The sequence below is a fragment of the Marmota marmota genome, unplaced genomic scaffold (genome assembly GCF_001458135.2).
Source record: "Marmota marmota marmota unplaced genomic scaffold, marMar, whole genome shotgun sequence".
In the NCBI taxonomy this organism is placed as follows: Eukaryota; Metazoa; Chordata; class Mammalia; order Rodentia; family Sciuridae; genus Marmota; species Marmota marmota.
Window position 1 is genome coordinate 11,063,552 of NW_026000243.1, and position 27,933 is coordinate 11,091,484.

Genomic DNA, 27,933 nt, shown 5'->3' on the forward strand with positions numbered 1-27,933 from the left:
CTCTTTCCCATCCGGGCCGAAGCTCGCCTCCCCCCACCCCCGCCCTGAGCCGCCGAAGCACCTCGGTGCGTTGCACCGCGGGAGGCTAGGCAGGTTGCGGTGTTGCTGGCACCGGGCGGTGGAACTGTACACGGCTCTGCTAGGCTGCCCTCCCCTGCATTGCACCGCCGACCCTCGCCTGCTAGCTGCAGCCAGCGGATCCGGCTTGCATTGCTCCTCCGTGCATTGCTGCTCCGGACGCTGCAGCCGGCAGCCTCCAGCCTCACCCTGCCTTCCACCTCCTCCTTGGAACACGCAGTCGGTGGTCGCCCAGCGCAGCGGCGGAGCCAAGCTGCGGTGCCAGTCGCCGAAGGCGCTGCCGCAGCTGGCCCTCTGGCCTTCTGTCCCTTAGGGCAGCCCGCGCCCGGGAGGAAGGGAGCGGTCCTTACCTAGACCTGCCCTGTCTGGCGGTGAGATGAGCTTCTTCGGCTTTGGGCAGAGCGTGGAGGTGGAAATCTTGCTGAACGATGCGGAGAGTAGGAAGCGAGCGGAGCACAAGACGGAGGACGGGAAGAAAGAGAAATATTTCCTCTTTTACGACGGAGAGACAGTCTCCGGAAAGGTGAGCCTTGCGCTCAAGAACCCCAACAAGCGCCTGGAGCACCAGGGTATCAAGATCGAGTTCATCGGGCAGATTGGTGAGTGGACCACCCTTCCTCCCTCGCCCCCGTCCACCCTCTGTTGGAGCGGTTCAGACGGGGCTTGGCGCCGAGTTGAGGGCTGGCGGGGACCAGAGTGTTTCAGGGCCCAGCTCCAGTAAGGCCTGTCACAGTCGCTTGTCATCTGCAGTCTGAGGCCTGGGGCTCAGCCACAAGTTCCGCCCGTGGGTGACTCCCCCTGCGTTACTGTCTTCCCTGCCAAAAGTGACAGCGCAATGCCAGGGAGGTGGTGACAGCCAAAGGCGGGAGATAGCGCCCTGCCATGTGGTCAGATGGGCACCTGGCCTTGGGCATTGTTGTATTCTCTTCAGCATGCTCCCAGCTTTGCTACTTGCCCCCAGGATTTCAGAATGAGGTGCTCTGGGCATAACCGGCAGGTGGGTGTGTTAGGGAGGAAACAATTTTTCAATTCTGGCTTTCCCTTTGCACGGACAACTACAGCTGTCAGACCCAAAGTTAAGCTGTGCCCCAACTAGTCCCCTTTTTCTCTTTAGATATGGTGTGGGAGAAAAGACTCACCCGTTCTGTATTATCTCAGTTCTAAACAACCTATCTTGTGCCTGTTTTGAAAAAGAAGAGGTATAATTTTCTACCTCAATCCAGCTGCCTAGTATAGACTATTTCTCAGACTTCTATTCGAATGTTGTCCTTCAGTCATCTAATTTTCTCCTTAAAGCCAAAGAAATGATGTTTCTGAAGCAGCAATTAAATGATCAAAATTTATTTTTCAATGCTCTGTAACAATCTTTGACATGACTATTAACTATTACTATTAGAACTAGACAGTAAGAGGCAGTAACAAGAAAAAAAATTGAAAGCTGCCCATCAAAACTGGATTCTAATTCTAAGATTATTTAGAGACTTGTGTGTGATTAAAATGCTCAGGCACTTCTAAAATAAATGTTTTTTTTTGTCAAGAGATCAGGAATAGGTTCGCAGTAAATACTCTGTGAGCCATAAACACCTGTGGCAGAGAACCATGCCCTATACCCCATGCTGCTCATATGACACTGTTTTTAGAGACTTCCTTGGGAAATATTATTAAACTCTCTCATATCCTCAGAGTTCAGCAAAGCATTTTCCCTCCTCTCTTTTATAGAGGTAGGAAACACTGAGAGAGAGGTAGGAGAAACCCAAGAAAAAGGAGTCCTGGCAGCCTGGCTCTGAAGTCCACCACCTAACCCCAAGCATTTTGCCTCTGGTACTTAAGAAAATAAATTAGGCTGAGGACTGGCTGATCCTATAGGAAACTTTTTTGCTGTTATTTTAAAGGCAGACTATGAGAGGTTTGTTACTATACCAGAAATGGGGCTGAAGATTAGGTTTCACGCCTTTTGCTTTTCTGCTACTGGTTAAATGACAAGGTTTCTTAATAGCAGTGCTGTTGACATTTGGGGCTGATAACATTTTGTTGTAGCAGAATGTTTAGCAGCATCCTCAGTCTCTACCAACCAGACACCAATGGCATCCAATTCCACTTATAACCAAAAAAAATGTCTTGAGATGTTACCATATGTCTACTAGAAGGTAAAAATCACCCCTTGTAAAGAACCCAGTATAGATTGGATAAATACAAAGCATTTTATGACAAACATATAAAATAGTCAAGAAATTCTTCCTATTGATAATAGGTATTTTAAAATAGGTGTTTTTAAGTTATCACTTCTTTGCCTCTGTAATACTAGTGTAGACTGGCATGTTTAAGCTGTGTCTGTACTGTCACTCCAAGGTGGTATGGAGCTTCCTAATATGTGGAAGATAACCCAGAATATCCCTTGCCCCAGATAATATGAAATGCACCAATCTAGAAGGAACAGTATCAAAGTCTTTCCCTCTGGTCTAAATGAAAAGGTGGCAGAGGAACTTGTTTGGTGTCTCTGGCTTCTTGTCCAACTCCTTAATTCCAAGACATCATCCTTACCAAATTTTCTGTTATTGCTTCCACTTATAACTCTTCCTGGGCTCCTGGGCACTCTGGGATAAGATGGCTATGAGATTCTGGGGAGTATAGACTTCTCCCTGGGCTTCAACTTTCTGAACTGTAAGGCAAGGATAATAAAATCACTCAGTGATTATGTTGAGCATCTTAGGTAATCATGACTCACACCCCTTATAGCTGGTCCCTTTATAAAAATAATAGCAGCTGAGGTAGCAATGTTTCCATTTTACAAATTCAATTATAATCATTCATATACTGCTTTCCCCCTATACCTCCTATATCCTTTCCCAATAAGCTTATCATGTCTGCTTAGAGGGAGTGCATATTTCAGCCTTTGCTTTAAAATTCTTGCTTCTGCATTGTGGGTAAGTCATGTCTGGTATAGCATAGAGAGCCAATCCCAGCTATGTGCTAAAAGAATGTAGTTTTTTCCTTATCTGCTCTAAGAGAAACCAAAATTATTTCATGAAAGAAAGTTGTAGAATAATAGGGGGTGGTGGGTGATTTTCTTATTATTTGGTTTTGCGATATATTTCTTGATCAAGAACAAGGCATTAGATAAAAATCTTCTAGTTATATTTGATATAAACGGGAGTTTCTGTTCCTAAAATTGGTAGTAAAGACATACCAGACAATTTGGAGACATAAAGTGACTTTTCTTAAACTATTATGTTTTTATTTTATTCTCCTGGCTCCCCTGAAAAAGCAGTCCATGAAGTATTGTGTCATCCACCTAAGACAATCATTATGTACTGACCTCAAGGCACTAGAGCGAGGCTCGTGGGTAACTTCACTGAAATTGTGGTCCTGTGGTTTTCTCCTTCATTGCCTTCTTTGTGTATCAAGTGGGTGGATCTTCTGCTAGTTTGGAGGAGTGGCAATATGAGTGATACAGAGGTATAAGAAAGTTACTGAGTACTGAACCTCTTCGACTGATTTTAAATAGGGTTTTAGAGGAAGTAGAACTTTTATCCCCTATTGCTTCTCACTCTCTGGTAATCTCCTCTGCACCTATGACTTAAGTGTCAATTTATATTCTGATGACTCCCAAATGGTTTCTTTGTCCTGACAGGAACTCTCTTCTCAGTTTTACTTGTCTTTCTAGCTGCCTGCAAAACATGTCTGATATCCTCAGGTACTTCACAGATATATTCAAACAGAAACATCTCTGCTCCCCATTCCTACCCCATGCTGATGCTTCTCCTGGTGGTTTTTTTTTTTTTTTTTTTGGGTGTGTGTGTGTGTGTGTGTGTGTGTATGTGTGTGTATGTGGTGCTGGGGATTGAACCCAAGGCCTTGTCCAATGTCACCTGGGTCCATTTGACCACAGAAATGTACAAGTCATTTGGAGATCTTTATGCATCCAGTTTTCTTCTAAATTTTCGTCCTCTTCAACAGCTCTGTAGTTTATTTTAAATCTGAGCTTTATTTTCATTCTTCTGCTACTCCCTTTATTAAGCAGCCTCCTACCTGATATTCCTGCCTGTGTTTTCCTCTCCTTGAGTTTATATTCAGTAAGGATGAACTGTAAAAGGCAATTGTAACACTGTCAGTCCCCTCCTTAAAGTTCTTCATATTTGACTCCCTCTTGGTTTAAGGATAAAACTATGAGCTGGCACCAGCATCTTTCAAATTCATCTCTCACTAACCCTCACCACTTGTATCTTCCTCAACATATCCTATTCCTTCTACAATGTTGAGATCTTCACTTTGTATATTATCATCTTTCTGCAAAGTATGACTTTTCACCCACATATTTTCTCATTCTTTCAAGTCCAACAAACATCATACCCATCTGGAAAGCCTTCCTTGACTTCCCCAGGCTAACTTCCTCCCACTGGTACCTCTTTTCAAGCAGGATATGCCTTAACAAAACAAAAACCTTTTCTGTCTTCCTTGCCTGAGAGCCAGAGATCTTCAGTCATCATCATTCTAGTGGCTAAACTTTAGACCCAGTGGCTAACTCATAGAAGGTGCTCGATAAATATTTGTTAACCGGATACATTGGTCAGATCTAAGAATTTACAGAAATTGTTCCCTGGATTTTTTTTTCTTATCTGCTCCAAGAGAAACCAAAGTTATTTCATGAAAGAAAGGGAGTAAGCAGGTTTGCTTTGCTGGTTACCATTAAGCATCTGGACATCCCACTATGCTTGTGGAGGAGGCATTAAGGAACTAGGCACAGCTCTTAATCAAGACCACTGAGGACTCCAATGATTCATAACTGGTATGTACCCAAGAGAGCAGCATCCTCACTGAGAGAACTGTGATAAGAAATAAAATCACCAAAACTAATATCAATTTATCTGCTTTTGCATCTTTCTTCAATGACACTCTTATGTCAAGTTGACATTGATCTCTTCCTGTATGTGAGAAAATAGGAGTTGTTAGAACCACGGTCCATTTGATCCTGCACTGTCTACTCAGATCTAATAGTTTAATATGGCCCTTATTATGAATGTAGGATCTTATTTATTCACTTACATTGTGTATGTTTTTGTTATCTTCAGTAAGTTTTTGAATTACATTGGTACCCTCCCAGTACCTAGCATACTTTTTTTCCAGTGGCTTGGACTGTGTAGTGAAGCAACCTTCCAGATCAAAACCTGAGGTCTAAGATCTAGTCATTCCACCCAACTAATGGCCCACATTTTTAGAAAGATTAAGTAAAGAGCAATGAGGGAGGAACTGAATTGTCAGAAGCAGACAAAAACATTTCTCAGCTTGAATCCTTTGGGGAACACTGGTGAAGGATGTAAGGCAGACCTGACCCATCTTGGAGACTAATGGGGTTAAATAAACCAAACATAATTAGAAAGTCAGACCTATAGAGGAAGGCAAATATGAACATCCCTGTATTCCAAAACCAAATAGATACTAACTAGTTTTTTAAAAAGTTTTTAATAAACTCAGTACCAATCAAACCTATACTTTTAAAATCTCCAGAGACTTTTATTTTAATTCATTAACCCTCAAAATACTAAGTGAAAGGCAGATTGAGATTAAATGGATTGATTTTGGCCTAGTTAGTAAATTACCAGCTGGGCTTGGAGTAGAGCTGTCCCGAGCAGAACTGGGTATGGGAAGGAAGCCCAGAGGTATGATTGTTCTTGCAGGTTTAGCAAGGCTGGGAGATATGAGCAGGCTATGGCAAACACAAATCTTTACCAGGTTACCAACCTGCAACCAGGCTATTAAAATCAGATGTAAAGGAGGCTCTTGCTGATTTATATTTCTTCTAAGACCAACATGAAGCCTGGACTCTATGTGATCCTAGCCCAGTAGTGAGTTCCAGGGTATCTGTCAACAGATCAACTTGTGATGTAAATCTGGCTCAATTTCCTTCCAAAGTGGCAACTTCATTTCTTGTTCGTTGCTGGCAAATTTTACCATGAAAATATCCTAAGTGTGAAAGTTATTTCCTCCTATTGAACTGAGAAGAAAACTAAAGAAAGAGAAGTTACCTTGGGGGAAATAAAAAAGCCAGTATCTACTTCTAGCCTGAAATGTATGTCTCTGATGGCTTCATGGTTGGGAAGAATTAGGGATGGCTTATTGTTGCTTCTTTAGGACAGTTCACTGTCTTTTTAGGCTCAAATCTCTTTTTAGAACAACTTTGGACTTTCTGTTTTAATTTATGCAAGACAAAACCAATCAGCAAATAGCTTATGACTGATTAATTTAAAAGGCCAATCTAGCACTGCTCAGATCACATACTTGCCACTCTTCTGTGGCATATGATGAAGAGCTGATGTTAATGTGTGATAGGAAGAAAAGAACTAGGGACAAAGTGATGCTATGCAGGAAAGGACTTCTTTTGCCCAAGTCCCCTGCAGGCAGAGAGCTTCTGCACTGTTGCTAAGATCCTCAAATGCTGGCAGCCTGCATTAGTTCTCAAATTGCCTTTGGACTGTGTGGTCACATTTGTGTATTTTTCCATTCTTCTTTTCCCATCTTCCTCTTGACTTTATTATTTACTACTTAAAGTTCATGGACATTGGAGCCTTGCTCTGCCTGCTTCTGTCCCCTGGAAATAGGGCTGTAATCTAGCACATAGGAACTGAGGCACCATGTTCCCAAGTTAAGAGTTCAATTCTCACATAGAAGGCAGTACCATCAACCAGGGCTTAGGTAGCAGTGGCGAGTAAAGGAGTCCTTGTCACTGGGGCTGGCTGAGTGTCTGTTTCTATCCTTTCAAAGGTTTATTGGGGGTAGGGGGTGAGAGGACAGTTTCAAAGGTTTATTGGCGGTGTGGGGGGGAGGACAGTTACTGGATTGCTCACTTTTCCTGAACATAGTTTCTAGCTGTCGTCTCCCTCTAGTGGATTTATGGATGATCACTCACTACTCAGAATGTTGTCGACAGCTGAAACCATTTAGTGTTTGAAAAAGAAGGGAATCATTTGTAATAAAAGACTGGTCAAAGTATAACTACATAGGAAAATCTGCCATAAACTATAGCCACATAATACATTGTAAATTCATATGGAAGTGGAGTGAAATACCAAAGGGGTGTTACAGTCAGAGTTGACTGTTCACCACTGCAGGGTCATCTGGAGATAAGGGACTCGTCTTTAAAGGGCTTTCAGTCCAAAGTGGAAAAGAAAGACTGTACAGCAAAACTTATTATTTAAATAGCAGAACATAAACAGACATAAAATAATGTGGGACAAACGATAGCATGAGCTTATCATGAATATATATCAGAAATGTTTTGTGAGGAGGATGAATTTAGAGCTTTGCTTCTCGAACGTTGTACCAGCACCTCTTGAGAACTGGTTAAAAAGTCACATCTTCAGACCCCACCCCAGGTGCCTGAATCAAAGACATTAGTCCTGATGCCCAGCAGTCTGAGTTTTAATCAGCCTTCTAGGGGATTCTGATATACATTGAAGTTGGAACACCACTGATTTATACTTTGAAGGAGTAACATTAAAACTTTCATGTTAGGTGGACCACATGCTTGCCTTTCTGAGTGAGAGCAGCAGCTAGTGGATCTACTTATTATTAACTAGATACTGTTCTAAATCCTTCACCTACATTACCCTCACCTCCTCACAAAAACCTTATAAAGTAGGTTGTGTTATTATCCTCACTATAGCAAATCATAAATACAGATGTAGTTCCAGAGGAGGCCTGCTCTAATCTCACTCCCTGGCTGTAATCCAGACATATTACCATGCAACTTCTCAGTTTTCTTCTCTGTTAAATGGGTGATAAGGCCTGATCCATCATTTTGCAAGATTATTATCAGGGGTCTGGGGTTGTGGCTCAGCAGTTGAGCGCTTGCCTAGCACCTGTGAGGCCCTGGGTTCGATCCTCAGTACCACATAATAATAAATAAATAAAATAAATGTATTGTGTCCAACTACAACTAAAACATAAATATTTTAAAAAAGATTATCATCAGGATAATATAGTTATATAACTATGAATATACTTTCAAAAATTAGGAATGTAAAAGGATAATCAACAGTGAAGGGGATGGGTTCAGGGAAAAAGGGAAAGCCTAAAAACAAGGAGAGAAGGGGTCTGTTTGGGGGCAAGCCCCTTCAGAAGAGTGGCACCTCCACCCTGCAGTGCCCTCACTAGGGCCTATGTAGCCCTGGTCTGATAGGGAAGGCATTGCTCTCTCTTCAGAACTCTACTATGACCGTGGGAACCACCATGAATTTGTGTCCCTGGTGAAGGACTTGGCTCGGCCCGGAGAGATCACCCAGTCGCAGGCCTTCGACTTTGAATTTACTCACGTGGAAAAGCCGTATGAGTCCTACACAGGACAGAATGTGAAGCTACGGTAAGTTGTCACTGCTACTTCTCCACCATGCCCAGAACCTGCCCATTTGGGTGAGGACCTGAAAATATCCCTGTTTCTTAAGATCTATTTATGTGGGTATCAAGAAAGAAAGTGCAAGCTATGATGTACTGGTAAATATTCAACAGTGGGTGCTCCAGAGAAAAGCTCTTCAGTTTGTAGCATCTTCAGTTTCTGTAGTCAAGTATTGCCACCATGGCCAATTTCCAGTTGCCAACCTGGTATCCCTGAACACAGAGGTGAGGAGAGATGTACAGTAGCGATTTTTACATAGCATCACCATCATATAGAGTCATAGGGTGTACATTTCTTCAAGAGCAAAGAACATTGTGAAGTCTAGGAAAATAATTAGGAAACGTTGAGTTTTTAGTATATATTACCCTTATTTTTACCATAATTCACTTAATTATAATTTTATGTCATTTAACTTTAAATATTAGCTGTGTTTAACAAAATTCCTAAAAATTCAATAATCAGCTAAACTGGCCCCAGCCACACCCCAGGCTGGGTATTAGGACACACCGACCCCCATCTAGCTCTGGCACACAACATCATGTGATCTTGAGCTCTGTGCCTTACCTTTATCACTTGAAAAATGGGTAATAGATTTGAATTCTAATTCTAGATCTGTCCTCTCCATCTTTGGGGGGAATGATTAGAAAATAAAATGTAACACAGTATAACAAGGTCTTTAAAAATTAATGAATAGAACTGAGGGTATAGCCCAGTGATGGTCCTGGGTTTAATATCATGAAATAATGATAACAGTAAAAATATCAATAATTAACACATTGTAAGTACAGGGGATTGTTTTTACTGCTTCATTCTTAGAAATGCTGAGGATAGGGAGTGATGCCAGGGCCTCTGGGGTGAAAAATTACACAACAGCTAAGGTTTAGGTGCAACCCTGAGATTATGTGATGTCATTGGGATAAAGCAGACTCCTCTGTTACTGAACACATGATCCCAGGTCTTAATACGATACCATCTCATCAATGAGCTTGTTTTATCACGTGAAGGCCTGGGTTTGGGACGGTACAGACTATACTAGACCTGTGCCTCCCCTTGTCATTCACCCTCTTCCATCAGCAGTGTCTGTAGATTCTTCTTTTTAAATCTTTTCAGAGAGGGAGGTATAATCACTGAGCATTGACATATCACCACTAAAGACTGTGTTTCCTCATATTACTTTGAAAAGGCAGTAATAGTGAGCATCATCTAGATGGCACTTAAGTTGGCTATGGAACTTATTACTTTTTTTTTCCTTGTAGTAGATTTGTCTTGAGTAGTTTTATGTTAGAAAGAAAGGTGTTGGAAATAATGGTGATTTCTTAAAAAATTAAACATAGGGCTGTGGGTATAGCTCAGTGTTGAGCATGTGCTTAAAATGTGCTAGGGCCTGAGTGCAATATCCAGAGCCACATGCACAAAAATATTAAATATATAATTACCTATGTTACAGCAATTCCAATTCTAGTTATATATCCAAAAGAATTGAAGACAGGATCTAAAACAGATATTAATGCATCCATGTTCACAACAGCATTATTCACAATAACTAAAATAACTAGGACACAACCTAAATGTCCATAAGTGAATGTGTAAATGAAATGTGGTATATTCATACAGTGGACTATCATATAATGTTTTAAAAAGCAAATTCTATTGTATGGTAAAACCTTAAGGATAAATATTAAGGACATTATGCTAAGAGAAACAAACCAGTCACCTTTTTGACTGATCAAATATGGGATAATTCTATTTATATGTAATATAATTTGACTAAAATAGTCAAATTAATAGAGAACAAAAGTAGAATGGTGGTTGCTAAGAGCTGAGAGGAGGGTGAAATGGGGACACTACTGTTTATTAATGGGGGACAGATTCAGTTGGTGATGAAGGAAAAGTTCTGTCGATGACTGATGGTGATGGTGCACAACAGTGTGAATGTACTTAATGTCACTGAACTGTGCATTTAAAAAATGGTTAAAATGATAAATTTTGTTATGTGTATTTTTCCACAATAAAAGAAATGAAAGATGTATGTCTAGATGAAGACTTTAAGATTCACGTTGAGAAAGAGAAGAGGTAAAGATGGGAAAATGTGTTGAGGACAGTATAGAAAATGTAAAATTCCACTTGTAAATTCCATTCTGAAGTGTGTATTTTAAGTGTGTATCTTATTACACAGGCAGAGGAAAAGCATAAAAAGATTGTTCTGAACTTTTTTCCTTTTGTTTTAGGCATGGGAATGATTCTTTTGAAAGATAAAAGCCAATATGTAGAATTTGATGAGTGGGGAAAATGTGAAAACCGAATTGATCAAAGCTAAGAGTTTTATTTTGGTGGAGACAATGGGAACAGGCAGAAATGGAGGAATTTAATAGATAGCAGCAGAATGTACTAATAATGTAGCCATGCAGCAGTGGAGACAGAGACAGGACTGTCCAGAATAATAAATGATTGGGAAATTAGATGATTCATCTAATGTTAGAGAGGAATTTGAGGTACTGCCTATATATATATATAGATATGTAAAAGCTCATCAGGTGATACAGCTGTCAGTAGAGGAACTGTCTTGTGATAGCTGCCTGTGGAAAAAAAGAAAGGGAACCTGTGGTAGGTAGGTTAAGAGTATGATACCTGGAGCTGTTTGGGGATTGATTAGTTTGGGATTTTTTTTTTAATAAACTCAAAGGACAAAGTCTTTAGCTAGAAAGAGACTGACAATGGAGAGAGATTGGAAAAGCAGAAGGATGAAGATGTTGGTCCCCACATTAGAATACTTGGGCAACTTTGACCTTCAGCAGAGCAATTTCATGTCAGATGTGCCTGGCATCAGGATTTTTCAATCCTCTCAGCCTCCTGCAATGTGATCATAATGTGCGTGCAGGTTGAGAGTGGTTGTATCAGATGGAAGAGAAAAGGTCTTAGGAGAGGGATGGTGCTGGAAGGCAAGTGAGGTACAGAGACATGTTTAGGCCCTATGTTTAAAAAAATGGCACAGAGCAGACAAGGGAGAGAATTATAAATCTTGACTTGGAATATCATTTTTTTTTTGTTTTGTTTTGTTTTGTACCAGGGATTGAACCTCAAGGGCACTTAACCACTAAGCCACATCCCAGCCCTATATATTTTTTATTTTGAGACAGGGTTTCACTAAGTTGCTTAGGGCCTTACTAAGTTGCTGAGGCTAGCTTTGAACTTGGGATCCTCCTGTCTCAGCCTCCCAAGTCACTGGGATTACAGGCATGCACTACTGGGCCTGGCTCTTTGTCATCTTAGTAGAGGAAAAAGCAATGTCTTCCACAGGCAGGGAATAAGCTCCGGACCTGAGCAACCAGAAAAGGGTTAGAAATTTCCAGGCATATTGGCTCATATCTGAAACTCTAGCTACTCAGGGGAGGATAAGGCAGGGGAATTGCAAGTTTAAGGCTAGCCTGGGCAACTTAGAGACCCTGCTTCAAAATAAGATTTAAAAAAATGTTTAAAAGGGTTAAGAACAAATGTCTTGGGCAATGTGACAGTTATTGAGATGACTAAAAAGGATTGCCAGGAAGCAGTTAATACCATACAGAGGACAGAAGTCCAAATGTGTAATTGATTTGATGAGCGTATCTTTATAACTTTCACCAGCAATGCTTAAGCATGCCTTGAAGATTGTGTTGTTTACAAGAAAATATAACTAAAGGGCTGTATTCTCCTTTGTAGGATATTAGCACATCACATCAAGGAAATAGGGATGCTGGGGAAGGCAGTTAAAAGTGGCTGGCTGCAGAGGTTGGCCTTGTTATACCTTCAAGGGCAAGGTTTCTGTCTTCTTTCTAACCTGTTCCCAAGCACAGCAAACTCCTCTTCAAGGTTGAGCCAGAGACTTCTTTGCTATTCATAGTCAGACTCTGGTGCTTTACAAGAAGGTTTGTTCATCTTGGAAAGCCCTTTTTTCCTTCCCCACAGCACTGGATTACAGTATGTGAATTAGCCCTTTCCATGTGTTCTAATTTTCAAGTTTATTTGCCAATCTCCCCTAGTGAGTTTTAAGCTCCCCATGAAGCTGCATCTTATTCATTCTATGCCCAATACAGTACTTAGCTCAATAAGTTTGCTGAATGGATAGCTTACTTAATTTCTTTATTTCCGATTCCCCTCTTTCAACCATGAGGAACTTGAAAAATGTTTTTTTGATTGAATATAGTTAAGTGAACAGGCATGTGGATATAATTGTGTTATAGGACAGATCCTTGTACTCAAAAACCTGGGAGTTAGTTGAAGAAATAAATAGAGGTAAGGGTCATGAAAGACCTAAGAATATCATACTATTGGAGTACAGAAGCGAGAAATCACTTTTACTTAGAACAGAATTCTTAACCAAAGCCCAAGCTCCTAAAAGGGATTTGGGAAGATCTTTGATCTTCCTAGAATTATAGTTGCAAAATTTTGTGTGTAGGTGCACATGTGCAGAATTTCCTGGGAGAAGGGCCCATAAATTCTTAAAAGGACAGAAAGCCCCAAAAGATTAAGAACTACTGTAAGGAGTTCTCTTAAGTGGGTCAGTTTGCTGCCTATATCTAGGTAGCATCTGGAGACTGGGAGTGTTCATTCATGACAAGCTCTATTTCCTACAGTTATTTCCTTCGAGCCACTATCAGCCGCCGCCTCAATGATGTTGTTAAAGAGATGGACATTGTAGTTCACACACTCAGCACATACCCAGAGCTGAACTCTTCTATCAAGATGGAAGTTGGGATTGAGGACTGCCTACACATTGAGTTTGAGTACAATAAATCCAAGTAAGTGTCCTGGGCACCAAGGCTATGGAGTAGTTATTTAGGGAGGTTAAGATAGTACTTGATCTGAATGCAAACTGACAAAGAGCTCAGTGTCACTGCTTCATGTGACCTGCTTTGGGGAGGAATACCACAGAAATAATACAGTGAATATGTTAGGTGGGTTACAGATAGATGGACTAGGAAATATAAACTTTTACTTTAAACTACATTTAATTAAAATGGTATATTTAAGTTAAACATCCTAAGATGCCTTTCAAATTCAAGCTAACTTTAAAATTGTTTTAGATTCAATGTAAAGCTATTTCTTTCTGTGGTTGATAATAATCAGAGAATACAATTCCATTATCATTTGTTTCCTCACTCTCTTTAGAAATCTAAGTGAGGAAACCAAACACTGACAATGGTTTGCTAAAATGAATTGTGGAAAGAACACCTGATTTATTTTTATAAAGGTCTTAAGATAGCTTTATTTTAGCTGGCAAATTGTGAAGCTGTGCATGTTATTCAACTGTTTACTATAAAAATATCAAAATATTTAATTGCTTATAAACCACAAAACTTTCTGGCAATCTGACAGTTTCAGGGCCATCTTTAAAAAAAAAAATAGTATATTCCAGAAAATGTTTAAAAATCAAATACCTGAAAGTGAAAAGGATATTCTAGTTAGAGTTAAAAAAAAATGTCAAAGTCTCCAATTACATTTCTCACTGTGGTTCCCCCATGCCCACTGTGAACCAGAGGCTAGGGGTAAAGGGACCTGAGTCAGATGATTTGCCTTTGAAGGGTAATGGAATTTTTTAAACCAGGAACATAGTTGATTCCTGGAACAGGCATGAAAGAAACATGGATTTTTTTTTTCCTCTGTCCCTGGCCTGGAGCCAAGTGAGTCCCCATTGAAATGACTAGTGTGACCTGGAACCAACCTGGCTTGGCTTGGCTCACCTGTGGAACCAGGGAATGGGGTGCTGAGAGGGAGGCTGATCTGGGCCCAACATGGGAATAGTCTTCTCTTTTATCATCACTGCCTCAGGGCTTTGTGTGGTCCTGTACTGTGCCCCAAATACCTCATGAAGGCAGTGGCTAGCAACAGTGCCACCTGTAAGAGCTGAAAATAGCCATTAATTGGCAGTGTATAAAAGACCGAATTTAGTGTATAAAGGTGCAGTTACATGCAGTCAGGGGATGAATACAGACCACTGCTCTTCTTGCAACAGATTGTATTGTATGAGAATATATATAATTTATATGTAGTAGAATGAACCCAAGACTAAGAATTAGGCTCTATTCTGCCATTAAGAAATTTGGGTAAGTTGGGCACAATGGTGCATACCTGAAATCCCAGCTACTTGGGAGACTGAGGCAGGAGGATCACAAGTTCAAGGCCAGGCTGAACAATTTAGCAGGACCCTGTCTCAAAATAAAATAAGGACTGAGGGTGTAGCTCAGTGTTAGAGTGCCTGCCTAACATGTGCAAAGCCCTAACCTCAGTCCCTAGCACAGGAAAAAAAAAAAAGTTTGACTAAGGTTAGCCATTTTTTGTAACTCATCTGAAAAATAAGGAGTATAGACTAGATCAATGGGCTTCAGACACACACAGTGTGAGGTGAAGGAAAAAAACAGGGATCAGGACCCTTAGACCTTCCTCCTTCCTTCAACTATTTTTAATGACTCTCACACAATTATGCTTCTGTGTGAGATTTCATTTAGAAAAAGGAATGTTCCATTTGCCAAAGTTTAGAAAACTTTAGTATTCATGGTTTCTAAGCGTCCCTGTGAAATGTTGCAGGTGGTTTCCTGCTGTTTTGCAAGTGTGCTGAGCTTTTCTACTCTATCTGTAGTCTTCCCAACAGACTAAGCAGAAGAGTGCTGTGAAATAGTGGGGAACACTCAAGCCTGGGATCCAGGAACCTGGGTTCACCTCATGTCTCTGCCCTCTGTGCACATCCTAGTCAAATGATCTCTCTGTTCCAACTTCCTTTTTTTTCACCTGAATTATAAGCAAGTTAAATTCTGAAGTCCCTAACAGCATCCATGTCCCATGAGTCTAAGCTTCAGGTTTGGAGTTTGCTATCTTTCTGCCATACAGGGCTCTGTCCACAGACTACCAGTGCTATGGGCTGACCTAAAGAAAAGTTTGAAGAGTGAGAAAGTGTTATATAATATGGTTGAATTCCTTTTAGTTCACAGAGCACAAGTCATTGAGCAGAGCCCAGAATAGGCACTGATGCAGAGGGAGTTCCACTTCTCTCACTCTACTATATGTGCCTGGTCTGTCCAGTTCAGAGCAAACTGAAATGTTTGCTGTAAGCCACTGAGGCCCAGTTACCAAAAGACAGAAAGACAGATAGACCTGGTTCCTGTGTTTTTAAGGGCTGGCCTCTTAAATATTAGAAAAACACACATAAAAAACACATACACAAATATAAAAGGTGTATGCTGGGGAGATAAAACTGATGAACAAATATGAACAGGTAAAGTAGCATGTATTATCCTTTGAATTGGCTGTAGAAGACACTTAAGATTTAGGAAGTATAACTACAATGTTCTTAAAAAAATAAAAAGATTCATGAAAAGAACATACTGGAAAACCATTCTACCACAGTAGTGAGGATGGGAAGACAAAGGAGTGTGCCCTAAAACTGGACCTCCAACCAACATGCATGGCCACGGCAGTGTGCTCTCTACACAAACAAAAAGAGACCATCCACTATACCAACATCTTACTTTGCTTGTCTTTCTCTTCCCCAGATACCACTTGAAAGATGTCATTGTAGGAAAGATATACTTCCTGCTGGTGAGAATCAAAATAAAGCACATGGAGATAGACATCATCAAACGGGAAACAACGGGCACAGGCCCCAACGTGTACCACGAAAACGACACGATAGCCAAGTACGAGATCATGGATGGGGCACCAGTACGAGGTGAGTATCCTGGCCCAGGGCCTCAGCTGCAGCCTTTTCTCCTCAATCCTGTACAGAATTTTGGAAGGGCTTGATGGGATTACACTGTTGAGTTGAGATGTCCTTTTAACCTATGACTTCTTAATCTCTAGTTGTACTTAATGGGTGCTGATGAGGAGGAAAAGAAAGGCTGAATCTGTGGAATTTCTGGTTCCTACCCCATCTTTGCCAATATGGAGAACAGCTCCATGCTGACTTCCTTTATATCATTAGGCTTGTATCTTAGATTTAATCTCAAGAGTTAAAGCCTGTTAGAAAAATATTTGAAAAGTACTTATTTAAGATAGTTTGAACACTTAAAGATAGTTTGAACTTTTTCCTATTGACATGCTGTCATTCTTTGTAGCTTAGACTGAGTTTCATGCTTGGTAGTCATTTTTTGTTACTTAATTCTAATTCTGGTACAATTATTTATTTTAATTAAATTAAAATTTATTTTTGTGATGCAAATATAGGGTCTTGCACATAGCAGGAAAGTGCTAAACCACCAGCCTCTATCTCTGACAAAACGATTTATTCTCTGAATCCATTCACCAAGTATGAAAGAGGACTATAGGCCACACTAACTCATACTACCAGGTGCTGCAGATAGCACTGGGAACCAGCTAGAAATGGTCCTCCCCCAACCTCCATGGAGATAATTACATCTAGGATTAGTGGAATTGAATTTCTTCTTTATTTGGGAATCTGTGATTATTTTTTGGGAGTAGCAATCACTTGTATTCTTCATTGACTGTAGCAATCAATGTGTCTTCTCATTTTGAAGTGCTTGCTTGGTCTTTCCAAGATTTTATTTCATTCCTTCCAAGAGTTCATCCAGAGTATTCCCACAGTCCATTTCATGTGGAAGGAGGTGTGCCACAGATTAAGCAGCCCACAACCCTGGGGACACTTCTCAGCAGATTCAGGTGTCATTGCTCCAGCCCCTTGAAGAGTTGGGGCCCAGTTTTTCTCTTCCTGATATTCTATTTTTGGACCAGCTCTGCAAGTAAAGCCAACTATTATTTCTCCTTGACAAATAAATTGGAGCATTGGGAAACAAGACAAAATAGCAGATAACTCAAAGATCATTCATATTATAGGTTTGTCATTTTTCAGTAGAATTTCTGACCTAATTTTGTTTCTCTTTATCTAGGAAAGGTACAATATCAGTGCTAGAAGGGATTTAAAATATTGTGCAGTTGGATTTTCTCAGTTTTCATGTGAGAAAATCAAGAGAAAGCCACAGGTTTACTCAGAAGTCATACAACTGGTTAATGGAAAACAGGGTCTAGAATGAGAATTTCCTGTTTTCCAGACCACCCCCACCTGCTGTCAATTCACATTAGAGTAGAGATATATTCTGAGGGCATATAGTAACCAAGATGGAGGGAGATGGCATTATAATTGCTGAATGACATCTTATAGCAGCTGGGGTTTGACAACTGCCTCTTGAAAACCCAGTAACTAGGCACTTTGCTTGTAATCAAAATATGCTTAACAATAACATCCCTGTGCCTTTCATATTCAACTGTTCCTCCCTGTTTTCTGCATCAGAATGGTGAGAGGATATTAAGAAGACACAGCAATACTGAAATGAAACTGGAGTCACATTTTTGCTTCAGCAAACTACTGGGCAGCAGAATGCAGTCTCAAAAGGCAGAAGCATTTGCTTAGGGTTCATGCCATGCTCAGCTGGCATCTCATCTACTGTGGTCAGAGAGGGATTTGATGTAAGGCAGAGTAGTTCACTTTGTCCCTTGCCCTCATTCCTCACTTTGCTCCTTTACAGGAGAGTCCATCCCAATCCGGCTTTTCCTGGCAGGGTATGAGCTTACACCCACTATGCGGGACATTAACAAGAAGTTCTCTGTGCGCTATTACCTCAACCTGGTGCTGATAGATGAGGAGGAACGGCGCTACTTCAAGCAGCAGGTGAGGTGCTTCCACCAGGGCCCTGGATACCCTGGGGACAGAACAGAAAGGATATCATTTCCATGGAGGAATCTGTATTTTACACTAAGCAAAATGGTAAGAGAGCTGCTAAGTCTCTATGCTACTTGTTATTTTTCCAAGAGCTGGAAATATTAAGTTACCCAGAATAACACAGCAGGAATGACGGTTCCTACTTGATACCCAGAGTATGTTTTCTTAGGCCTGACTCCTGCAACTGCCACACTATTCTGACCTATACCAGGGATGGGAGGTACTGACAACCACTGCTTTGTTGAGAGAGAACCAGGGGAGGTTCTTGCCCAAGATTCCCCAAGACAAATGTGGGTGCTTCTGGGAAACCCATCTCTGAGCCTTCCTCTTAGGTATCAAGTTGCTCCCTCTCCCAATTCTGCAGGAAGTGGTGTTGTGGCGGAAGGGTGACATCGTACGGAAGAGCATGTCCCACCAGGCAGCCATCGCTTCACAGCGCTTCGAGGGCACAACCTCCCTGGGTGAGGTGCGGACCCCCAGCCAGCTGTCTGACAACAACAGTAGGCAGTAGGCCTCTGGGCCAAGAAGCTGCTGGGCTTCCACCCCAGCACCCCCATCTACCAAACACCAGCGGCTGGGGGAGGGGGAGATGGTATGAGGCTCAGCTGACCGTTACTTGCAACCTGAAAACAATTCATGTTTTTGACTTAAATTCTTTTCTCTGAAGGACCTAAGGGGCTTGGGTTAGAAAGCAGTCTCCTTGGGATTCTGTGGCTGATGTGGGATAGGGAGAGGAGCATCCTGGAAGCTAATCTCTCCCTGGGGAATAAGTTGTCTGCTGAGGCTTTCCTCATGGGCTGCCTCTTATCATAGAGCCGAAAGTGTGTCCTTGGCTTCTAGTTCTCTGGGCTTCCTGATACAGGATCTGAACATGTCCCTGGAATTCAAAGCTGCCAGCAGGGCCCTCGGTAGTCATTTTTCTTATTCTCCCCTTGACTGTCCCTGAGGTAGTGGGAGAAGGATTTGGGCCTGTCCCATCTAAAGGGCAGGGTTGGGGGTAGATCAGGAAGCTACCTTTTTGGGCGTCTTGAATGTGGTGCTCTGAGGTTTCCACATGCCACCTTCTCTCTGGCCTTTCACTGCTGGCACCAGACACCTCCTTTCTGCATCTTCTCTGGCTAGTAGGAATGTTCTGGGACAGAAACCTGTGGAAGTGCCTGGGGTCATCTGTCCCTCACCAGTGAGAAATACCTGTGCGCAAAAAAGCTCAGAGGTTAATGTCATGCATGGATGCCAAGAGGCTGAGCCAGGCCTACTGAGGAAGGGTTAAGGCAATGGCAACTGTCTGCTTTCACCATGTAACTGGCTTGGCAACCCTGAGGTCTGGGTTGTTCTAGGCACATTATTCTATGTGCCCTAACAAGCCCTAAGCAAGAGAGTCCATTTCCTTTAAGAAGATATCCTGGAAAGGGGCCAGGATCCTTTTTGCTCTCTAACAGTGGACCCTCATCACTCCTTGTCTCTATCCAACTTCTAAGAATTGGGGCTTGATTTCAAACACTTTGAAATTTTGTTCTTACTTTCACCCCAAGATCCTTCACTCCTCATCACCTACAAGATAAGGGAGATGAGGGCCCCAATAGCAGACTCTGATGCCACAAACTTCAGTAATTTGCTTGCCAAGTTACATCTATGTCATCACCAATTCACTGACCTAAGTTTAGGATCATTGGTATTTTTTGTTTGTTTGTTTAAAAACACAAATATAAAAACTCTGGTGGATGTAGTTATGCTAAAGAAAGGGGCAGATTTTCCTGTTGCTCTGTTCTTGGGCCTATAGTAGTTAAAATAGTCTTTTCTGCCTCACTGGGGATGACCAGGAATTACTCTTCTGTTGGCTTCCCTTCCCTTTACAGAAAGACCAACCAGACCCCATTGGCCAATATTTGGTGGTCTGAGTTCTTGGTTATTTGGACAGTAGAGAATTTCGTTCCTATCTCATGTTTCAGTTAGTGCAGAAAAAGGGGAATCCTTGTTTTTTCAGAAATATGTGCAACTTAGGCCTTGACTGGGCAGGGCCCATGGATCAGAGTTGAGATGAGGGGAAGACATTTGGGGTGACATGTGGTTGACAGGTGGCAGCAGAATCAAAGAAGGCAAATTTGTTTCCCCCATGCCAGACCCTGAGTTCAGGTGCGACATACAATCCCCATGGGAACAGCATTCCCATCCAGCTGCCCTTGGATTGTCAAGGCTGAGGCTTAAGCAGAGAGGCAGATTCTGTGCTCTTGCCTTTTTCAGAGTATGAGATTGGGCTCTGGTGTGCCTCCCTTTAATAGCTGGTATTCTAATTAAAAAGCATTTGTCAATTCCTCTGCCTCCCAACTGATGACACAAATTCATTTCCCAACTTTTCCTAACATCTTCAACCTTCCTTCTGGGAGAATTAGAAGATAGAATTTGCTTTCTCTCAGGAGCTGTGCACAAGCCAGGTCTTATTTTCTCTGTTTTTTCCCCCATTCTCTATTCTCTGCCATTTGTGAAAGTGAGGGGTCTCCTGTCCCCCTCCTTTAAGGTCCCCAGACCTGGGAGTGCATAGGTACTAAACCAAGCAGTGCAACTTGTAATTAAGAAGCTGCAGTGTTTACATGTTTCTTAATGTGTTGTCTTTTCAATGGCTGTATTTTAAAAGAACACTTGTTTTAATGGTCTAATTAAAGGAAGCCCCTGTGGCTTTGGAGGCATTGTGCCCAAGGTCCACCAGGTTCTGTGGTCTTTTCTGTCTTACACTGCCCAACTCCTATCTTCAGGAAAGGTAGATGCCCACCCTAATTCCAATACAGCATCTTCTCAGAATAGAGCCCCTAGTGAGCAATGCTGAGCACTTTACTAACCACCTACTTTAGAATAAGTTCTTGGTTAAGAACTGCTGTAGGACCCAGAGCACTTAAAAGAGGCAGGCGAAGAAGGTTGGTATTGTGAAACCCCACATGTTTTGGAGGGTGTAACTGACCAAAGGACTCAGCCCTAAATCCTGCTATCTGCTATATAACTGTGAACAACAATAAAGGCAGATGGTAGAGGTGCCTTGAGTCTTCCAAGTGACAAAGGGAGATAAGAGATCTTTTGCAGTGGTGTATTCCACTATACCCACTAAAGTTTTAGAAGAAAAGCTTTCCAAATTTGACATTAAATGTTTTATTGAAAGAAGTAGGGAAAAAAAAATCTGTGTACATGATCTCAGGTAAATGCACACATAAGCCTTCACACACCATCCTTTGTCTAATAAAACCTCGCCATCTTTAGAGTAATGGTTTGTCCATTCCAGCAATACTGTTTCAGTTAACTTGGTTCCTTTTCCTCCAGGCTCAAAATAAAATCAAACTCTTCTACCAAAAAGAACAAAAAGGAAGAATTAGGTTTCATGTCCCTTCCCTCTTGAACAGGGAAGTTAATACCCATCACTGATAGGTAATTTACATGTTGCCAAAATAGGCATTCAAAAACTATGGAGTTTCTTACCAATGCCAAGCACTGTTGGATACTAGATACATAGTTATGGGTAACTCAGGACATAGTCCCTCCCTTGGTGCCACAGGTGAGGGCAGTGACTTAGAGGTTTAATACTGTGCCCAAGTTTAATCAGTTAGTAAATGTGAATTTGTGAGGTCATTTCTGCTATGTGGGTAAGGGAAAGGGCCCACTCTTACCTTGGGTCAGGGGCTGGACTGAGAGCCTCTGGCGAGTGAAGAGAGCCATATCTTTTAAGGGGCCACCAGTAGCCTTGTGAGATTGGTGACAGGTTTTAAGCTCAGCCAGGGAGATGAAACGCTTCATCATTCGAACAAACTGTACATCCACCTAGGTGACAACAGTTTATTGAACAGAAAGTTATGGTTATCCAAACTCTGCCCACTGCATTTTTTTTTTTTTTTTAAGAGATGGGTTTCACTACATTGCCCAGGTTGGGCTTGAAATCCTAGACTCAAGCAATCCTCCTGTCTCAGTTTCTCCATCAGCAGAGCATATAGTCACACCCATGCCATTATGCCCACCCACTGTTTTTACTGCTTGCGGGAGGCTCCCATTGGCAGCACTGCTAATGTTCTGCTCTAACCTCCAAAAGTCAGTGTAATCTCATCTGAATAAGAGCTTGACCTAATAGCACCACACACCTTCCTCCTTCCTTTGTCCATCATTCCCTTCTCATGAAACAGGAAGAATTGTCTTTACCATGGACCATTTGGGGTTGTCCTCTTTGCTGGATGGGTCATAATGGGGACTGTTTTTCTCAAACTGTGTGTGGTCTGGGTAAGCCTCCTTTACAATCTGAAACCAAACCCAAAGTCTCCAATTATTTGTCTGCCTGGTCAGCTCCATGGCCAATCTTTAATACATATCTAACTTTGACTTCTTACCCTACATATTCTTACTCCATCTGCCTTGCTCTCATCAATCAGGATTCAAATATCTAGAAATAATACATAGCCTAAGGAAGTACAGTTAGGAAATCAACTATTTTTTAAATATAAAAGTTTAGAAGCATATTCTAAAACTCAATGGTAATGGTTATCATTGGTATTTCCACCCACCCCACCAAATGCAGAGTCAATGATTTTATCCTGGTAGCTCTTTTATCCTGAAAGAGCTATCAGGCTTGTTTCTGAGTGAGAAACCAAGGATTAGAGATGGGGAAAAATGCATGCTAATGAGCCTTAAATGAAGGCCTACCTTTTTCTAGTCCTTATCATATAGAAAGGGGCCACAGCAGTTTTCTCTCTGTTCTTCTGACTATGGTCTTTAATATTACCAATTTATGGTATATCACTTTAAATATACATGAATAAGACACTCTGTAGGGAGAGAAATTTAGACTAAAACCTGTCCATCTAACCTTCATAAGTCCTACAATGCCTGGTTCTTTGCAGTTGCTATGGTAGAAGAAGGCTTCTTCCTCCAGCTTCATAGCTCTAAGGAAGTTTCGTGCCTGTCCCAGGAGAGAAGAAATAAGGATTACCCTTCCCACCAGTGGGAAGTGCTAGCTTTAAACAGAAATTAAGTCTACTTTCATTAGGTGGGCTTTTCTGTTTTTAATTTCCCCCCAATTCATAAGTCTGTCCCCTTTGCCAAGACTCCCAGATTTATACCAGGACACTGGTTAGAACCAGGCCATTTGTAGATTTCATAAAGTCAGAGTAATTCACGTATTTCTGAAAACACTTTCAGGTAAGGATTTAAGTATTCTGGGAAAAGCAACTTTGGCCAAAAGGTTCTGTAGCTGAACAAGTCACAAGAACCAGGCAGGCATTTATCCTGCCCTAAGTCTCAGGATTCCTGCCTTTTATCTGTCCTCTTACCTGGTAGTTACGAACACCATCCCAGCATGCTGTCTGCAAGGGCTGTGCTTTGAGATCCTCAATGCTAAACTAGGTAAGAGAAAATAAGCATTCACTAAACAATCCTTGGCCAGTTAATAGGCATATTTGGAAGTAGACAGTCCCTTCCCAACATTGAGAGGTACTACAGGCTATAATGGAAATATGTAAGTTCATCACAGAGCCACTGATGATGAGTGAATATAGGTAAGCCTTGTGTTATACTGTTATCTCTTCTAATTAAAAGGAACAGCTGAATGCATAATCCAGATGCTAAAGTAATCTGTTGGTTCTCTACATTTTACTTATTAAAGTATTATGTATTTCTTCTATAATATTTCTATTTACATTTTCTCCAGGCTATCAAAATGGGTTTATATTCATTCCTTGAATATATACCAACTGCTGGCAGGGAGACACCTAGGAGCATGGCAAGTGGTAAGAGTAAAGCAAGCTAAGATTAAGATTGGCAAATTACAACCTTTAGGCCAAATCTAGTCCCATACCTCCTTTTATAAATAAAGTATTATAGGAACCAAATCTGTTTATGTGCTATTAGCACTTACTTGCTACAAGGGCAGAAATGAAAGAATATAAGACACAGTAGTCTACAGTATTTATTGTCTGGCCCTTTGCAGAAAGTCTGCTAGCCCTTGACTACATAGAGGATTCATCGAACAATTAAACAGAAATAAGCTGAACATGCCTAATTAAAAAATCTGAATGTTTTGGACTTTGGAGCATTTTGGATTTTAGATTATGTTTTGGATTAGGGATGTTCAATCTGTAAAGTCTAAACAAATATTCCACAATCCAAAAACTCCAAAATCAGAAACACCTCTGATTTGAAGCATTTCAGATAAGGGATACTCAATCTGTACTTGATGGTAATAAATTCTGTTGATTTTATTCATATTTTGCCTTTCTTACTCTTTGAAGATGAGATGCTGGTGATGGAACCCAATGGTATCCCATATTAACCTTTCATTTTTAAAACCGCATAATGAGATAGGACAAAGGTACACAATCTCACCTTCACATCTACACCTTTGTCTAGTCGGCTCTCTGGCTCTGATTTCATCAGCCAGTAGTTGCTTAGATTCCTCCCACAGTTTTTAAAGACTGAAGTCTTCTGAGGGCTGGAGTTCTCCACTTTTGCTGATGCCTCACCTGAGTTCTCAAATTTGGTATGTTTTTCTGATTGCCCGTTCTTTTCTACAGGAGAAACAAAAAGCAAAGAACTATCAATGCTTGCTGAGTGGTAATGTTCTATTGTGCAGTTTACCCTTTGGTCTCACACCTGGATTCAAATCCTGGATCCTGCAAAAACTAGCTGTAGCCTCTAGTGTTATAAAGAAAAAAACTTCAGTTTATCTATAAAAACTGGACAAGAATGCCTGTCTTTCAGGATATATTCTGGATTATGATTCAGTGAGAAAAAAACACCTTAGAGGATTAAGACTAATGGGTCCTAGTAGCAGTCAATAAATGTTTCCTTCCTTCTCTGTCTCTTCTGTGCCTTTACTTTGGCTATTCTTTCCAGTGAGGAAACAGCCAAAAAGCTTAGAAAATTCCTCGCATTGTAATAAATGCTCAATAAATATCCATTATTGTCATCATTTCATCCATCCTTCCCTCTTGCTCACTGTACTTTATTTTTGCTCTTCAAGATGCCAAGAAAAACTGGAAAAAAAATGATTCATGTGGGTCCTTAAAGACATCCGTAAAGACTGGATTTTGTCCTAAGAGAATTAGAGAAAATGTGCCTGGGATACAGTGAGTCCTCAAAACTAATAGTTGTTAAGTTCATACTATATCCGAGACCCCTAGCTAGACTTGGTGGCGCACACCTGTAATCCTAGAGGCTCTGGAGGCTGAGACAAGAGGACTGCAGGTTCAAAGCCAGTCTCACCAAAAAGTGAGGCACTAAGCAACTCAGTGATACCCTATCTCTAGATAAAATAGAAAATAGAGGTTGGGGATGTGGCTCAGTGGCTGAGTACCCCTTAGTTCAATCCCGGTACCCACCCACCCCAAAATCTCTATCCAAGGCCCCAAGCTATACATGTTACTCTAACCCTAACTCAGTTAAGATACATAATGTGTGAGATATTCTATTCTTCAATCAGATCACAATTCAGTTATGACAGAACCAAGATACGAGGTCAGGGCCTACCACTCTGGTCTGTCTGAATCTATGCTTAACGACTGACTGTACTGTACTGTCTCCAAGTTTAGTAAAAGTTTCAACATGTGAGGTTAAAAGATTAATCATTTATGGATGTCTAAATCTCTGGACTCAGCATACCTTCCTTGCCCAACTTCTCAGCAGTCCTTAAGAGTTAACAAGCACACTGCAAACACCATGTGTTATTAAATAACTATGTATTTTAGTCAATCTGGAACTCTTGCCATTCCTAAGAGTCACTTCCACTGCTTTATTTCTGCCTTTCATCCACTTAGCATGCCATTCATCTCTGTGAATACAGAAGTGACATCACATTTTCTGGGTACTAAAACTTTGCCTGTAGAAAGCCTTCCTGTTCTTTAAGGCTGGACTCAAATTCCACTTCCTTCCCAAGGCTTTCCCTAGTATTCCTGGCTCTTCTCATACCTCCAATAATTCAGTCTTCCAGGCCCTTTCACTTACACCTGTTTGCGTTTACCCTTAGAAATCTTTAAATTTTAAAATTAAAAATTTTAACTGAGGCATAAAACATGTGCACATCAATGGTGTTCCATGTAATGTTTTGATACACGTATACATGTAATATTTAAATTGGGTTAAACATATGTCTCCTCAAACATTTATCATTTCTTTTTGGTCAAAACGTTCAAAATCATTTATTCCCACTTTTTGAATGTACAGTATATTATCGTTATCTATAGTCACCCTACTGTGTAATAGCACACTAGATGTTTAAATTAGAACCCACTGATCAACCTCTCCCCAACTTTCCCGTTTCTGGTAAGCACTGTTCTACTCTCAACTTCTGTGAGAAAAGCTTTTTGAGATTCCACATATCATACTTTTGTTTTCGTTTACTTAATGATATCCAGTTCCATCCATGTTGTCGCAAAAGAATTATATTCTTTACCCCAGCGCATGCCACCCATAACGCAAATATCCTTAGTTAACTGGATGAACAAGCAAGCTGAAGGGGCGTTGGGTAGAACCTTGGTGGGAAGAATAAAGAAGATGAAAGGTGATAAGGGATGATGGAATAACAGGCAAGTCTCAAAGGCTTCTCTCCACAAGCAGGAAAGAATATGAACAGTATTAAGCTGGCCCCAGAGAAACACTCTTTTGGGGGTCGCCTCTTTGCAGGCTCAGTGCAGCTCACCTGGGCCGGCAGCCCCGGCTGGTCTCTTCCGGGGTCTCGGCATGGTCTCTCTCTGCAGGTGGCTGAAATGAAGAGGGTTCTGAAATCAAAAGGGAGATTCAAAAAGGAACTCCACTGCCCTTCAAAACCCGCGCAGAGCAAGATGGAGACGACGCGAGGAAGTCCAAAAAGTCTCCAACTTTGCTAAGAGCAGATAATTGTGTTTAAGGGTTTCAAATCCTTCCCTCCGTTAACTGTGCCATTTCCATCTCGAATAGCCTGCCGTTAAACTCTTCCCAAGTATTCCCTTGAGCCCTGCCTTATCCCCGTAACCATTCTTTCAAAACACCAACCCCAAGCTCCGCAAAATGGACCGCTAGGTGCCCCAGACCCACAGGGCATCCCAGGGGCTTTGTGGCGGACACGCCAACGTTGCGCCGAAGCCCCAAGCATCTCTGGGAGTTGTAGTTCAGTTGCCGTGTCTTTCTGCTTGACACCTAGGCTGCGAAGGCTTCTGAGGGACTACAACTCCCAGGGTGCAGTGGGGGCAGAGGCCGCCTGCCGCAGATCCTTACTGAAAAGAACTTCGTGGAGCTCCAGGGCTCACTGGCTCTGGCTAAGGAAAGAGCTGTGGCGATGTGGTGCGGATACCGGAACCTCGGGGTGCTCCTCGGGCGGTTGCGTTGTAGTCTCCCGGTCCCCAGCAGCGGCTACCGGAGCTTGACCTCCTGCATCGATCGTAAGGCTCGCCTGGGGCGAGGGGGGAGCTGGACACGGTGTCTGGAACCCGGGCGAGTATCGGCAGTCTCCCCACTCCGGGCCGCTCCCCGCTCGGTCCCGTGACCCAGACGCGCTCCCCGCTTTGTTCTATGACTCTTGCACCTTCTCCCCGCTCCGTCCCGTCGCTCAAGGACCCGCTTAACGGACTATTTAGTCGCCCAGAACTTGCTCCCCGATTCCTCTTGTAATTCCTGGGCCCGCCCCCGGCTCGCGAATCCATCCTGTGACTCTCGGACCTGCCCTCCGCAAGGTCTATTATCCCGGGACCTGCTCCCCGCTTTGTCCTGTCACTCCCGGACCCACTCCCAGCTCCACCTCGCCACCTCAACTCGGTCCCTTGAGCTC

At 41.8% G+C, this 27,933-nt stretch overlaps 4 protein-coding genes across 13 annotated transcripts in view; 2 read left to right on the forward strand and 2 right to left on the reverse strand.

Moving 5' to 3' along the window:
* Ncapd3 (non-SMC condensin II complex subunit D3) overlaps positions 1–895 on the reverse strand; it is a 72,903-nt gene extending 72,008 nt beyond the window's left edge. For both annotated transcript variants that reach the window (XM_015499067.2, XM_015499066.2), the window contains exon 1: positions 429–895. The gene's annotated coding sequence lies outside the window, so the exon portion shown is untranslated. The remainder of the gene's footprint in view (positions 1–428) is intronic.
* On the forward strand, positions 260–20,873 carry Vps26b (VPS26 retromer complex component B). The gene is made up of 6 exons (XM_015499072.2): positions 260–677; positions 8,278–8,434; positions 13,078–13,242; positions 15,991–16,166; positions 17,977–18,119; positions 18,535–20,873. Exons 1-6 carry the CDS (start codon positions 455–457, stop codon positions 18,679–18,681), a joined length of 1,011 nt encoding a protein of 336 aa, XP_015354558.1. The 5' UTR covers positions 260–454; the 3' UTR covers positions 18,682–20,873.
* Positions 11,647–27,933, forward strand: part of Acad8 (acyl-CoA dehydrogenase family member 8) — a 32,559-nt gene continuing 16,272 nt past the window's right edge. Inside the window, exon 1 of one of the 3 annotated variants that reach the window (XM_048796234.1) lies at positions 11,647–11,701. Coding sequence is in view for 1 of the 3 variants with exons in the window: in XM_015499070.2 (XP_015354556.1) it covers positions 27,445–27,547 (103 nt within the window). In the remaining 2 variants the exon portion in view is untranslated. Of the gene's footprint in view, positions 11,702–27,412; positions 27,600–27,933 lie in introns of those variants that run through there. The other 2 variants (XM_015499070.2, XM_048796233.1) reach the window with 2 other exon arrangements.
* On the reverse strand, positions 16,859–27,521 carry Thyn1 (thymocyte nuclear protein 1). 7 transcript variants are annotated; one of them, XR_007344696.1, is made up of 10 exons: positions 27,162–27,274; positions 26,830–26,891; positions 24,519–24,700; positions 23,468–23,536; positions 23,005–23,097; positions 22,344–22,439; positions 21,821–21,971; positions 19,185–19,361; positions 18,069–18,150; positions 16,859–17,187 (listed from the first exon to the last, which is right to left on the reverse strand). XR_007344696.1 is itself a non-coding variant. In XM_015499074.2 (8 exons), exons 2-8 carry the CDS (start codon positions 26,870–26,872, stop codon positions 21,453–21,455), a joined length of 681 nt encoding a protein of 226 aa, XP_015354560.1. In that variant the 5' UTR covers positions 26,873–26,891; positions 27,384–27,521; the 3' UTR covers positions 21,293–21,452. The 7 variants fall into 7 exon arrangements, 6 of the variants coding, with proteins under 6 accessions (XP_015354560.1, XP_015354559.1, XP_048652193.1 ...); XM_015499074.2 differs by lacking the exons at positions 16,859–17,187; positions 18,069–18,150; positions 19,185–19,361; positions 27,162–27,274 and adding exons at positions 21,293–21,499; positions 27,384–27,521; XM_015499073.2 differs by lacking the exons at positions 16,859–17,187; positions 18,069–18,150; positions 19,185–19,361 and adding an exon at positions 21,293–21,499 and having other exon boundaries at positions 27,162–27,271.